The 15,426-nt window shown below is 31.5% G+C and overlaps 1 protein-coding gene across 2 annotated transcripts in view; it reads left to right on the forward strand.

Moving 5' to 3' along the window:
- gpc6a (glypican 6a) overlaps positions 1–15,426 on the forward strand; it is a 344,985-nt gene that overhangs the window by 203,662 nt on the left and 125,897 nt on the right. For both annotated transcript variants that reach the window (XM_087236291.1, NM_001109719.1), the window contains 1 exon segment: positions 8,473–8,638. In XM_087236291.1, the coding sequence (XP_087092417.1) occupies positions 8,473–8,638 (166 nt within the window).

Consider the following 15,426-nt stretch of genomic DNA (forward strand, 5'->3'; position numbering starts at 1 on the left):
GCCAAAACATTTTAAACTGATTTCGTTATTATGTTTTATTTAAGTTTTTATTTATATATTTTTTTTAAATAATTTATTTTATTGTTTTTTTATTTTATTTAAAAAATAACATTTTAACTAATTTTGTAGGTGAACTATTGCAAAGTCTCAGAATGCTTAATTTAATTTAATTTTGTTTTATTTTTGTTATTTATTTTGTGTTATTTTATTTTATTTCTTATGATTTTATTTTATTTTGCCAGAACATTTTAAACAGATTTTATGTAAAATATTTATTTATTTTTTGTGCTTTGTTTTGTTTTATCTTATTTAATTGTTATTATTAGTAATTTTATTATTATTATTATTATTATTATTATTATTATTATTATTATTATTATTATTATTATTATTATTATTATTATTTTAGATGTTCAGAATGGTAATTAAATTAATTAAAATAAAATAAAATTTAAAAGTTAGGTTTTGTTTTGTCAGAATAATTAACTGATAATATAACTGATTTTGTAAATACATAATATTTTTAATGCTCTGAATGCTAAATTTTAGTTAGCCTGCTATACTTTCATGAAGAATACATTGTTTCGCAAAGGCAGAAACATGGAAATAACCTAGTTTGAGCTCTGGGAAAAAATCATGTTTTAGCTCTTACTTCTGCTCTATCACTGTCAGGCGTTTTTTCCACGTGACAGTTTTGTCAAAGTTTAGAATGATTTGTATTGGAAACATGTAGTGGGCAGAGACAGAGGAATATTTATTGCCCATGGGTTATTTTTTAATAACTCTACACTTTGGGTACATGAGCGTGACTCTGGAATAAATCATTTTGTTGACCTCGTGTACCTGCGGTCTGTAGTGTTCACTGGCTTCAGGGATTTCTCTTTATTTTTATGCAACAGTGCTGCTCTGTTGGACAGTTTAGGTTTCAAGACTAGCAGTACAATGCAAAAACAAGTTTTTGCTTTATTTCTATTCCAAATATCTGAACATTCTGAAATCAATAAGCATTTGCTAGACAACCAAGAAAAAATTTATTGTACTTACAATCAAAGTCAAAATGAAGTTTTGAAGTCTATCCAAATGAGTTTTACCTTAAAACGAGCAGTAATCTGCCAATGGGGTAAGCTAGTATGCTATATAAGATTTTTTTGCTGACCTCTATTGGCAAAAAAGGCATTTTTTTTTTTTTTTACATTTTTTTGCAGGATTCTAGTATTCTGTTTAAAGTGCAGTTTAAAGGCTTGACTAGGTTAGTTATGTTATCTATGAATATCTTTATGCAGCAGTGGTTGTTCTGTAAGGACAAGACAGATCGACAGATTGATGGACGGAGGGATGGATGGATGGATGGATGGATGGATGGACAGATGGATAAGATGGATGGATAAGATGGATGGATAAAATAGATAAACATGTATGTATGGATGAATGGGCAGATAAATGAATAAGATGGATAGATGGTTAGATAATATGGATGGATGGATGGATGGATGGATGGATGGATGCATGGATGGATGGATGGATGGATAATATTTATAAATGGATGGATGGATGGATGGATGGATGGATGGTTGGATGGATGGATGGATGGATGGATGGATGGATGGATGGATGGATGGATGGATGGATGGATGGATGGATGGATGGTTGGATGGATGGATGGTTGGATGGATGGATGGTTGGATGGATGGATGGATGGTTGGATGGATGGATGGTTGGATGGATGGATGGTTGGATGGATGGATGGAAGGCTAGACAAGATGGATTGATGAATAGATATGATGGATGGATGGGTGGGTGGATGGATGTATGGACAGATAGATAAATATATTGGTTGGATGGATAAGATGTATGGATGGATAGTTGGTTGTATGGATAAATGAGATGAATGGGTGTATGGTGGGTGGGTGGATGAATAGGATATTTGGATGGATGGATGGATGGATGGATGGATGGATGGATGGATGGATGGATGGATGGATGGATGGATGGGGAAGATATATGGATGGACTGAAAGATAGATAGATAGATAGATAGATAGATAGATAGATAGATAGATAGATAGATAGATAGATAGATAGATAGATAGATAGATAGATAGATAGATAGATAGATAGATAGATAGATAGATAGATAGATAGATAGATAGATAGATAGATAGATAGATAGGATGGATGGATGGATGGATGGATGATATGATATTGTAGGCAGATTATGAATGTGTTTTGTTAAAGGTCTGCGTGTACAGTACTAAAGCAGATATGTAATAACTCCAGAATCTTCACTGAATGCTACTCAGTTTGACACAGACAGAAGAGCAGATGATGAACAGAACGTGTCTTGTCATCTTTCAGATCTCATATTAAAGCTTGCAAACAATCACATTTTCTTCCGTCTCGTGTTCTCATCTCTCCGCATGCTGCTGAACTCAGTGTCTGATTAGTGAAGGCATGAGTGTATGTATATATGTGTGTGTGTGTGTGTGTGTGTGAGAGAGAGAGAGCCTGCCTGTGCCTAACTCCTACACACACACACACGCTGAAAGCTCTGCTGTGTTTGATGTGGAGAGTAAAACCGCAGTGTTTGATCCTCTGCGTTCAGCAAACACCTGTAGACGTCAGATGATGAAGACACCTGAGTTTATCCTCCGACGCGCAGATCTTCCTCCGCTTGTTCTTTCAATTAGCAGCCGATGGTGGAGTTGCGGAAAGCAGGAGTTCTGGAGGGTAAATAAATGAAGGCTGACAGGAGACATGTGTTTGAAAAGTTCATCGAGAACGCACTGCTGTACTGGAGGAGGAGAAGTGGATATTCACTATAAAACATACAGAAGAGACACTGCTCTATTGCAAGATATAATAAACAGTGAGTAGATTTATATACGGCATATATTGTTTCTACTGCAAACTCATTGGAGGTAGTAAAGTATTCATTTAAGACAGAAAGTTCAGAGAAGGTTACAAGCTAACAGACTCCTTCTGCTCACCATTTCTGTTTTGTTGACATAGCGCTGACAAAGCTGGATTAAATGAGAAAGCTTGTTTACCAAACAAGTAACTATGAATACATTTACAATGTAAATCTTAATTAAAAGTTTTATTTATTTTTTATTTATTTTTTCTTTTATGCAATCATTCATTCATTCATTCATTCATTCATTCATTCATTCATTCATTCATCTATACATTTCTTTCTTTATTTCTTTCTTTCTTTCTTTCTTTCTTTCTTTCTTTCTTTCTTTCTTTCTTTTTTCTTTCTTTAATTGTTCATTCATTCATTCATTCATTCATTCATTCATTCATTCATTCGTTCGTTCGTTCATTCGTTCGTTCATTCAATTATTTATTTATTTATTTATTTATTTATTTATTTATTTATTTATTTATTTATTTATTTATTTATTTATTTATTTATTTATGCATTTATTTATTTATGCATTTATTCATTCATACTTGCACTTATTTATTTATTCATTGATACAGTCATTTATACATTCATACATTTATTTATTCATTCATTTATTAATTCTTTCTTTCATTCATACATTTATTTATTCATTTATTCACAATTATTATTTATTTAATCATTCATTAATTCATACATTTATGTATATTATTTATCAATTTATTTATTTATTCATTCATTTAATCTTACATTTAATTCATTTAATAATACATTTAATTACATTTAATTATTAATCAATTAATATATATATATATATATATATATATATATATATATATATATATATATATATATATATATTCGTTATTCATTCATTCATTCATTCATTCATTCATTCATTCATTCATTCATCCATTCATTCATTCATATATTATTAATTTATTAATTAATTAATTTTTGTATGTATTTATTTAGTGATTTAGTTAGCTAGTTAGTAACTTGGTAATTAAAAAAAACTAAATAACATAAAACAAACAAATATTTAAATAAATAAATAAATAAATAAATAAATAAATAAATAAATAAATAAATAAATAAATAAATAAATAAATAAATTGTTTATTTATTTATTTTTGTTTGTTTTATGTTATTTTGTTTAAAAAATACCAAGTTACTAACTAGCTAACTAAACAAATACATATATTAATAAATTAATTAATAAATACAGGTTTTGTAATGTATGAACAAAAAAAACAAATTTATAAATAAAACATCTGTGTTATATTTGTACATTTTTTGATACTTGAAAACCCCTTTTACCTTTATAAATAAGTTCTTCTTGATCAAACCTCGACTGCTTATGTCACCTCTCTTATTGATTTTTTTGTATTGTATATATATATATATATATATATATATATATATATATATATATATATATATTGTAAAATAAATAAATGAAAAACTGTGTCATGATGGCTCAGTGGTTAGCATTGAGTCTTGGCTGGGTCAGTTGGCTTTTCTGTGTGGAGTTTGCATGTTCGCCCCTTGTTGGTGTGGGTTTCCTACAGGTGCCCCCCACCCCAACCCCCTTCCAAACACATGCGCTGTAGGTGAATTGGGTGAACAACACTGGCCGTAGTGTATGTGTTGTGTGAATTTGAAAGTGTATGGGTGTTTCCCACTACTGGGTCGTGGCTGGAAGGGCATCCGCAGCGTAAAACATATGTTGCAATAGTTGGCAGTTCATTCTGCTGTGGAAAATGAATGAATGGATGAATAAATACAGATCTGCAATGCATTTTCATTCTTTTGATGCCAGAAAACCCTTTTTAGTCTTTCACCTTTATAAATAAGACATTCTTGATCAAACCCAGACTGCATATTTCAGCGTCTCTCATCGATTTTCCACATTTTCCCCAATGCGAAGGCAGTGTGTGTGTGACGCGTTTCATGCCGATGCAGCACAACACTGTCAGGTCTGATCAGAGCCATCAACACAACATGTCCTTTCGACTCTCTGCGTGTCTCCAGTTGACCGCCGGCCTCTGTTCTGCACGGTTTTGACCTTTTGAAAAGCTTTCCTCCATCTGATGGACAGAGAGGGTGACGGCGTACAAGCTCAAGTATAAAGATGGAGAATGACATGCAATTATCAGAGCCGGCTTGAAGCAGAGAAATGCAGTTCATGTCTGCTGTGAATGCTGTCACTCCAGGTCCATCGACACCAAGTGTTTTAGTCTGAAGAGCCCATACTGACTTTGAAAATGGACATGCATTGAACAAATGCAGTGCTTAGAAAGCCATCGTTTGACCTGTTCTTCACTTTAAGTGCAGAAGAAACAGCTGTTGTGATGTCTCTTAATAGCCCCCTGTATATTTTTTCCCCCAATTTCTGTTTAACGGAGAGATTTTTTGCAACATATTTCTAAACATAATAGTTTTAATTATAAATTTATAATAACTGACTTCTTTTATGCTTGTCATGATGATGGCACAAATTATTTGACAATTTTTCTATATACTGTAAAGTGTTATATATAAAGTTACATTTAAAGGCTTAACTATTTCAGTAAGGTTAAAGTTAGGGTAATTAGGCATATTAGGCAAATCATAATAATATTATTAATATATTATGTTAATTAGTTACTATACTCATAATATAATACCTTGAGTCATTTTTATTTGAGATTTTAACAGATTTGTGTGTCTTGAGCATCAGTTAAGATGGCGTTAGCACCTGTCAGCTTAAATTGTGGGGAAAACAGGATAATGGTAAGCTTCTGTCAGCTAATTTCATCTTCTAGCTTTAAAATAATTTTGGGGGTGGGATCAAAATTGGGGATGTAGCATGAATCTGCTAGTGTCCAGCAGGTACACAACATCATAAGACATTAATATTAGGTTAGATCAGGGGTTCCCAAACTTTTCAGCCCGCGACCCCCAAAATGACAATGCCAGTGACTCGTGACCCCCAGTTTTCTCTGAGGTGGTGGTTATAAATACAGAAACCTTGTATGCAATGATGCACACACACCAATAGACCCAAGTCTATTCTTAGTTTTTTTTTATTTATTTATTTTTTTATGTATGTCAGTGCTGTAAATGGGCTAGAAAGTTTAACCTGGTGTTATAAAATCAATCTGCTGCATCTGAAAGTATTGCTGTGCCTTTAGTATAATGTAATTACCAGAGAAGTCGCAATCCAATAGAACTATTAACTATAAGCTACTATAGTAACTATATAGTATATAGTAACTATAAACGACTATTTTTTTCTCTTTAGTAGGTTATTGATAAAATACAGTAAGTCTTAAGGTTTAATAAAAATTAAATGATTTTTAAAAATCACTAGGCGACCCCCCTTCATTGTCTCGCGACTCCTCGGGGAGTCCCGACCCCCACTTTGAGAACCTCTGGGTTAGATTTAGGTCTTAGGGTCAGGTGACCAAAATTCAACATCTAGCCAGTGTCTAAGGACAACAATATTTTGACGTTCAATAACAATGTCAAATTATGTTGATATTTGGTTGATTTTAGGCAGTGGTGTAGCACAAAATGCGGAGCCCCCCCTGCAGGGATCACTGACGGGGCCCCCTGATGATGGGGGGGGGGGGGGGGGGGGGGGTCACAAATTGAGGAGCGGGGAAGGGAGGCAGGGTGGAGCGACAATGCGGGAAAGCCTTCACAAACTGAGGAGCGATCACAAACTTAGGAGCGATCACAAACTAAGGAGCTGGAAAGGGGGGCGGGGCGGAGCGACAACCCGGGAAAGCCTTCACAAACTGAGGAGCGATCACAAACCGAATGCAGCGAGAGCGTCAAAGTAGCCAGAAGTCATTTAATTCAATGAGAACCGGCGGTGGGAAACAGCGCGGCGCGTCTTCTCCGGTGTGAGCGATGAGGAGAGTTGATATCAAGTCAACTTTATGGTATGAGCTATGACGCGGTTCGGCAAGCAATCAGAATGAAGTAGTCCACCACTCAGCATTCAGAGAACACAGACCTGTAAACTTTGGTTCCGATCACAGTTGTTCCCAAGAGTTTGATTATTGCGGTTGCCGGATTTTCAATATTAAAAATGGCGACGACGCAGAGTCACCTAATCACGCAGGGTCCCCCCGCGGTGCGTGCCCTGCGGGCCTGTCCGCTACGCCACTGATTTTAGGTTGTGATGGAAAGTGACCGAAATCCAACGTCCAATAGATGTCATAGTGGTAACGTCCACACAACATCAAGGTGCAACATGATTAGTCATTGATATTTGGTTGATTTTAGGTTGATTTTAGGTTGGCCTACCCTGATTTTCATTTCCAAAGAAAGTCCAACGTCCCCACGACATCGGGGTTTGTTGAGATACAACGTCAATACGATGTCATGTTGACGTCCTGTGCCTGCAGGGTGTAGTGATGACTTTTCTTATATGAGCCGAGTTTTCTTATCCTATGAGAAGACGCTGATTCTTAATTATTCATGAGAGCATGTGCTTTCCGAGGGCAGACCTGCCAAGCAGTAAGACCCAATTACTGTCATCCGTGCACGACTCCGGTCATATGTGTTTGTTTCCATGATCCACAGGGTTTGTTGAATGTTTTTCCCTGCGATGTTGTCAAGGCCGTTACAGCTGATTGTTGTCGGAAGAGCTGTACGAGAATTAGAGAATGGCGGACTTTGTCTTTTATCAGTTGAGTTCAGTTTGTTATCATACAGACACATCGCCTATATCAGTGCTGCTGTGTTCGCCTATGTTTAAAATCCTCCAGATTACCGGCAGAGCTAATGGTTGGAATAGACAGGGCAAGAAACCTGCTGCACTGCTATTCACTGTGTCTGCATTCAGACCCTGGGCTTCAGGAAGAGAGAAGTTCTCCTCATTTATATTATTTCCATGATTATCTTTTTATATTTATTTTATAGAAATTATGAATAACAAATGTAACAGGACATTCAATTACTGTTTATTTATTTGCAGTTCAACTTTGTAAACTAAAAAAAATTTCATGGTTTTGTCTTATTTTGTGAGCCAATTGTCAGCAGTTTTTTGCTCCCCTCTTATTCACTGCTCTGTCAGCCACACCCTCTCCTCCCTCTGCTTGTAGCACTCCACGCCCATCACAGAGCATTTTTTTTTTAATTCTGTGGTAGACTTGACTCGAAAGAGGGGGATGTCATGGCCCTTTAAAATGGGACAAAAAACTGCTTTTATTCTAGCAGTTATAAAAAATAAAACAAAGACTTAATAGAAGATATATTGTAGAAAATATCATTGGAGACACTGTAAAAATTTCCTTGCGCTGTTAAACATCATTTGGGAAACATTTGAAAAAGTAAAACAAAATCACAGGAGGGCGAATAATTTTGACATCAGTTGTAGGCATACAGGTACAGTCCCTGTCACTGGCAAGGCTGTGATAAAAAATGAAACTATATTGGCTGTTTTTTGGGAGGAGCTACTGTATGTCCTGCTCTCTCTTTATGTTTCAGTTGGGATTACGTCAAACTTTAAATAAAAAAAAATGCACATTTCAAAGCACATTTAACATCTGCCCATGTGTGTTTATCCTGCAGGTCAATATTTCTCCAGGCTGCAGTAAAGCATTGACTAAAATGTGGTACTGCCCGTATTGTGGAGGAATGTCAGGACTCAAACCCTGCGCCAACTACTGCCAGAATGTGATGCGCGGCTGCCTGGCCAACCAAGCGGATCTGGACCCTGAGTGGAACCTCTTTATTGGTGAGATGCGCTTGCTATTGTACCTTAAGCTGGGTTTTCTAATATAGATGTCCCCTATAAAGAACTTCCAGTTGGGTGCCTTTTTTCAATCAAAAACACTTTATTTTATTTATTATTTTATGTATTCTTTATTTAAACAATACTGGAAATGAGACTGTTTGAGTTGTTGCTCAAGTTTATTTTGTGTTTGACTGATTGATTGATTGATTGATTGATTGATTGATGGGTTGATTGATTGGTTGATTGATTGATTGATTGGTTGATTGATTGATTGATTGATTGATTGATTGATTGATTGATTGATTGATTGATTGATTGATTGATTGATTGATTGATTGATTGATTGATTGATTGATTGATTGATTGATTCATCAGTTGGTAGGTTGGTTAGTAAGTTTATTGGTTGATTGGTCGGAAGGTTGCTTGGACACTTTGTTGCTTGGTTGATTAGTTGGTTACTTGGTTACTTGGTTGTTTGTTTGTTTGCTTGCTTGCTTATTTTTTGGTTGATTGGTCGGAAGGTTGCTTGGTTGATTAGTTGGTTGCTTAGTTCATTGATTGATTGATTGATTGATTGATTGATTGATTGATTGATTGATTGATTGACCCGTCATAATGAACAATTCTACAAATCTATCTGAAGTGGGTCGCTTAGTTGATTTGTTGGTGGTTTGGTTGGTTGGTTGGTTGGTTGGTTGGTTGGTTAATTGATTGATTGATTGACCCATCGTAGTGAACAATTCTGTGTTTCTATCTACAGTTGGTTGCTTAGTGAATTCGTTGGTTGGTGGATTGTTTGTTTGTTTGTTTGTTTGTTTGTTTGTTTGATTAGTTGTTTGGTTGTTTGATTGGTTGGTGGGTTGGTTAATTGGTTGGTTGGTTGGGTAATTGATTGACCCGTCATAGTGAACAAATCTACAGTTATCAGTATTTTTAAGCGGTGTATTAAACATATTTTTTGTTTTATTTTTAAATTAGAATTATTAATGCACTTTTTAATAATATATAATAAATGTATAAATATATATAAATATATATCATTTTGTTTAATAAGTGTGTTTATACAGCATTTGTACAGTATGTATTTAATAATACTACACTACTCTTGCTCTTATCTAAAATACTCTAATCTCCTTTTTTAAGTATTGTGTTTAATTGTTTATCTATTTTTTATTACTATATACAGTTTATTTATTGTTGTAGAAACACATCAGTTGTACCGAATTAGTCTAATCATCAAGTGTATTGCAGCGAACTCTTCCAAATACAAAGTTTCCAGTTTTTGGTTCAGTAGGTTTTGTTTGCTTCTGCCAAGAGTTTTCATTTCAGTACGCAGCTTTAGCTTTAGCCAACACACACTGTGCTCTGGCTCCACTCTGGCTTTTATTTTTTTATTGTTGGAATTATGTCACAAGAGTAAAATGGGTTGTGAATGCTATTCTGTGTTGCTTTAGTGATTTGCAAATGTGAAAGTGAGAACTTGCTCGCTCTCAGAAACACTGTAAATTGCTGTAAAGACAGTTTTTACTTCATCCCTGCCGCTCAGTTCTCTGTAATGTTTCATATACAGCTGTTGATGGCATGTAAATACAGTTTGAATGACGGCTCGTCTTGATTCACATGACCTATAGGCTCCAGCTTTAACAGCTTAATGTTATCCACCCACAGCACTGATACTGTGAATGTCAATAATGCCTTCCTACAAGGATGATCAGCAAACTCACTGCAATGTGAAAATCCATGTGTTGTGTAACTTGGCATGTGAAAGATTTTTGAGCTATTTTTGTATGTAAGGTGTATTAAACTGCCCCATAAAGTTTGTATTTCTGTTTTAGAGTCTCAAGAGTATAGGTTATATCTATTCCATGTCAATAACTCTTTGACTATTTTAATCCTCCAGCATTTACTCTATTGTGATTGTTCTGTTGACTGAACTCTGCTCTTCTCCTTTCTCCACTATAGATTTTAATGCTGTATTTTGATATATATTTTCAGCCTAAACTAATTGCTTTCATTTAACATTGATTCATCATATTTGAATTATCATAATTGCAAACTAATTAATATGATCAATGCATTAAATGTTTATTAATGCATGTTTTTTATAGGACACATTTTGCTTTGCTTTTCTTCTCCAAGCACTTTACCTTTGTTTTGTATTTTTCAGAGCTCATTTTGTACGTTATAGATTTTTAAATCAGTATTTTTCTCCGCCATGGACAGAAATTGACCAGCTTGATGGTGCCACAGTTCGATTAACAAATCAGGATAATTTATTGTGCTCAAATAAAATAAAATAAAATAAAATAAAATAAAATTAAATTAAATAAAATAAAATAAAATAAAATAAAATAAAATAAAATAAAATTAAATTAAATTAAATAAAATAAAATAAAATAAAATAAAATTAAATTAAATTAAATTAAAGTGTTTTTAAATAAATAAATAAATAAATAAATAAATAAATAAATAAATAAATAAATGAATGAATAAATAAATAAAATAATAATTAATAATAATAATAATAATAATAATAATAATAACAATAATAATAATAATAATAATAATAATAATAATAATAATAATAAAAACAGTTTTATGTAGAAAGACCAAATCTAAAATCAGTGAAACAAAAACATTACAACATCAATAAGTAAAATACTTTAACTAAAGCATTTACTTTTTAAATGTGTCTTTTATAGAGCAAACTTTATTTAGCTTTTCTTCTCCAACCACTTTGCCTTTGTTTTGTATTTTTCAGAGCTCATTTTGCATGTTATAGATTTTAAATCAGTATTTTTCTCCCCACGGAGAGAATGTGCTTGACGGTGCCGCATCAAGATGGCTTGATGGTGCCGCAGTTTGATTTACAAACCAGGATAATTCACTGTGCTCAAAATAAAATAAAATAAAGTAAAATAAAATAAAATAAAATAAAATAAAATAAAATAAAATAAAATAAAATAAAATAAAATAAAATAAAATAAAATAAAAAAATAAAAAATAAAATAAAATAAAATAAAATAAATGTATTTAAAAAACAAAACATAAATAATAATCATAATAATAATAATAATAATAATAATAATAATAATAATAATAATAATAATAATAATAATATTAATATTAATAATAATCAAAATGGTTTTATTTAGAAAGACCAAATCTAAAATCTGTGAAACAAGAACATTACCACATTAAGAAATCAATAAGTAAAATACGTTAACTAAAGCATTTACTTTTTAAATGTGTCTTTTATAGAGCAAGCTTTGCTTTTCTTCTCCAACCACTTTGCCTTTGTTTTGTATTTTTCAGAGCTCATTTTGCACGTTATAGATTTTAAATCAGTATTTTTCTCCCCCACGGAGAGAAATCGACCGGCTTGATGGTGCCGCAGTTCGATTAACAAAGCAGAGTAATTCATTGTGCTGTGCATATTTTTTCTGAAAGTGCGTTTGGTCAGTTTGTGAATGGTCAGCGCTGCCACTGACCTTTGCCATTGGTGGCATTTTCTACAGCTTCTCACTGGCATTGATTGGCAGACTTTCAGACGCTCCATCGATTGAACAAACTTCCAAACTTTCACAGCAATGCCTTAATTTAAACAAATCGCTATAATAAATACTGACGCTGCTGTGTTGATATTATCAGTTGTGTAATGCACTAGATATGCTTGTGTAATGCTTGTTGAACACACACATGTTTTGTAGTGTTGAGTTAGTGGTGTTTTAATGTTTGAAGCTGATGCGCAAACTCAAGGGCGTATCATGTATGCAATGTGGGTTAATGCAGTTTAATTATAGCAAAGCCCAAAGGAAACGCTGCTGTTTTATAGTTCAGGAGCTTTACTGGAGTGTTTTCAAGCAGAGTTCAGGAGGACGTTCTGATCAGATGTTTCTCCTAACATTAGAGGATGGAGATGTAAAAATGAATCAGAGAAATGAGAGATCAGAGGAACATTTAGACTGGGAAGCTTAATTGTTTATGTTTAATTTGTTATAAAAAATGTGGTTATTTTCCAGTGTTGGGTTATTGAAAGACATCCGCTGTGTAAAACATATGCTGGATAAGTTGGTAATTCAATCCGCTTTTGGTGACCCCTGATGAATGAAGGGTCTATATGAATGAATATTAGGTTAAAACTAATATTTGTTTTTTGTTAGGACTTTCCTAGTAATTGATTTCTATAAGTCCAGTTACAAAACATAATTACAAAGTTGTTGTTTTATAAACAGGTTAGTTTTTGTTTGTTATTATTGAATATTTGTATTTTTGATTATTTCATTATACACAGTCTTACACTAATTGTAACCAAAATCCTTAATCATTCGTTAAAATAAATGAATAAATGAATGAATAAATAAATAATGAAATGAATGTAAAAATAAGTTAATAATAATAATATAAACTTGCAGATGCAATTATTATATTCAAAACCTAAACCAATTGCTTGCATTTAAAAAAAAAAAATTATTTATTTGTTTATTTATGTATTAATTAATTTATTTATTCATTTTTATTAATTGATTTATTTATCTATTTATACAGTGTATTTATTTATTTATCAAAAAAAGTCTATATATTTTAGATAGCATAATTTAAGACCATTATACTTACAATATTTATATGTATGTTTCAAACCAAATTTAATTGCTTGCATTTTTTATATCATTTATTTATTTATTTATTTATTTATTTATTTATTTATTTATTTATTTAAATACAAAAATAATATTAGTAAACAACAAATAAACTAAAAAAAAAAAATCATCTGATCGTTTCTGTTGTTTAATTTACTTTTATTTTGTCAGTTTAGTATTTCACTAATAATTATTTTTTCAATTCACGAATGAATTACATGATGTTTAATTTCATTCATTCATTCATTTTCTTGTCGGCTTAGTCCCTTTATTAATCCGGGGTCGCCACAGCGGAATGAACTGCCAACTTATCCACCAAGTTTTTACGCAGCGGATGCCCTTACAGCCGCAACCCATCTCTGGGAAACATGCACACACACACCCACACACTATGGACAATTTAGCCTACCCAATTCACCTATAGCGCATGTCTTTGGACTATGGGGGAAACCAGAGCACCCGAACAACACGAACGCAGGGAGAACATGCAAACTCCACACAGAAACGCCAACTGAGCCGAGGCTCGAACCAGCGACATTCTTGTTGTGAGGCGACAGCACTACCTACTGCGCCACTGCTTTGCCCTGATGTTTACTTTTTGTTATTTTTTAGTTTTGTCATTTTTATTCTATTCAGTCTAGCTTTTATTTAAGTTTTAATAATTAAGCTTATTCAGGCTATAAAAATACACATGCATTTAACAATACATTTTAAAAAGTATTTTAACACATCAAGTCACTGTAATAATTACTTTGAAGCTGTTTTGTTGATTTTATCTTATTAATATGCTCTAAATGCTTGTTGAACTCCCAGATCCTAGCATCTCCTATTAAATTAATCAGCAATTAAAGATGCTACTGATACTATTCAGTCATGTTTTTAGTCGCACATGCATTTCTCTTATCTGGCTTTATTAGTGACTTCAGATCTTGAAACTGAGAGATGCAACAGCAGGAATAATTTGTTAACACATTTCACGCCAGGATCCTTCATTTGCTAATTGTTCTTTGTTTGATTTTCTCAGAGAGATAAATCTGATTTTGCGACATGTTTTTGGTCAGCAATGAAAGACTCCTACTGCGAAGCGCTGATGTTCCCCATCAGCATTTGATTCTGCTGAACAAATGCTAACGCTGCGAGAAATTAATAATCTGCTTTATTCATTTTCTCTGAAAGCCGCAGGGGATGGCATTCATCATGGTTTTAAATCAATGGAAATTAAAATCCATGTAAAAATTTAAATCAATGTAAATGTATAAAAAAGTCATAATATATTTTTCTTATCTTTGTCATTTATTTTAAATCACAATAAACAATAAAATAAATCAATTAATAATAATAATAATAATAATAATAATTATTATTATTATTATTATTATTATTATTATTATTATTATTATTATTATTATTATTATTATTATTATTTTTATTATTATTATTATTATTATTATTATTATTATAACAACAACAACAAAAACTTCATGCTACTCTTTAATAAAACCATTTTAATATATTTTCAGTCACAATAATAATAATAATAATAATAATAATAATAATAATAATAATAATAATAACAATAATAATAATAATAATAATAATAATATTAATAATAATAATTATAATAATAATAATAATAACATGCTAGTCGATAATGTAATAAAATAATAAATAAATAAATAAATAAATAAATAAACAAATAAATAAATAAATAAAAAACATGAATATTAACACATTCATATTAATATTTAATATTAGTTTATTAACAAAAACAACATGCTAGTCTCCAATGAAATCATTTTAATATATTTTCCATCACAATAAGTGAATAAATAAACAAATAAAAAAAAAGTAAATAAATAAATAAATAAATAAATGTTATTATTATTATGATTATTATTAATATTATTATTATTATTATTATTATTATTATTATTATTTATTATTATTATTATTATTATTATTATTATTATTATTATTATTTATTTATTCATTTATTTATTTTTATTATTTATTTTAAACAAAACAACAATATACAGGAGGGTATAATAATAATAATAATAATAATAATAATAATAATAATAATAATAATAATAATAATAATAATAATAATAATAACAAACATGTAAATGCAAAAACGAAGTAATATAA

Source organism: Danio rerio, chromosome 1 (genome assembly GCF_052040795.2).
Source record: "Danio rerio strain M-AB ecotype USA chromosome 1, GRCz13ab, whole genome shotgun sequence".
Taxonomy (NCBI): domain Eukaryota; kingdom Metazoa; phylum Chordata; class Actinopteri; order Cypriniformes; family Danionidae; genus Danio; species Danio rerio.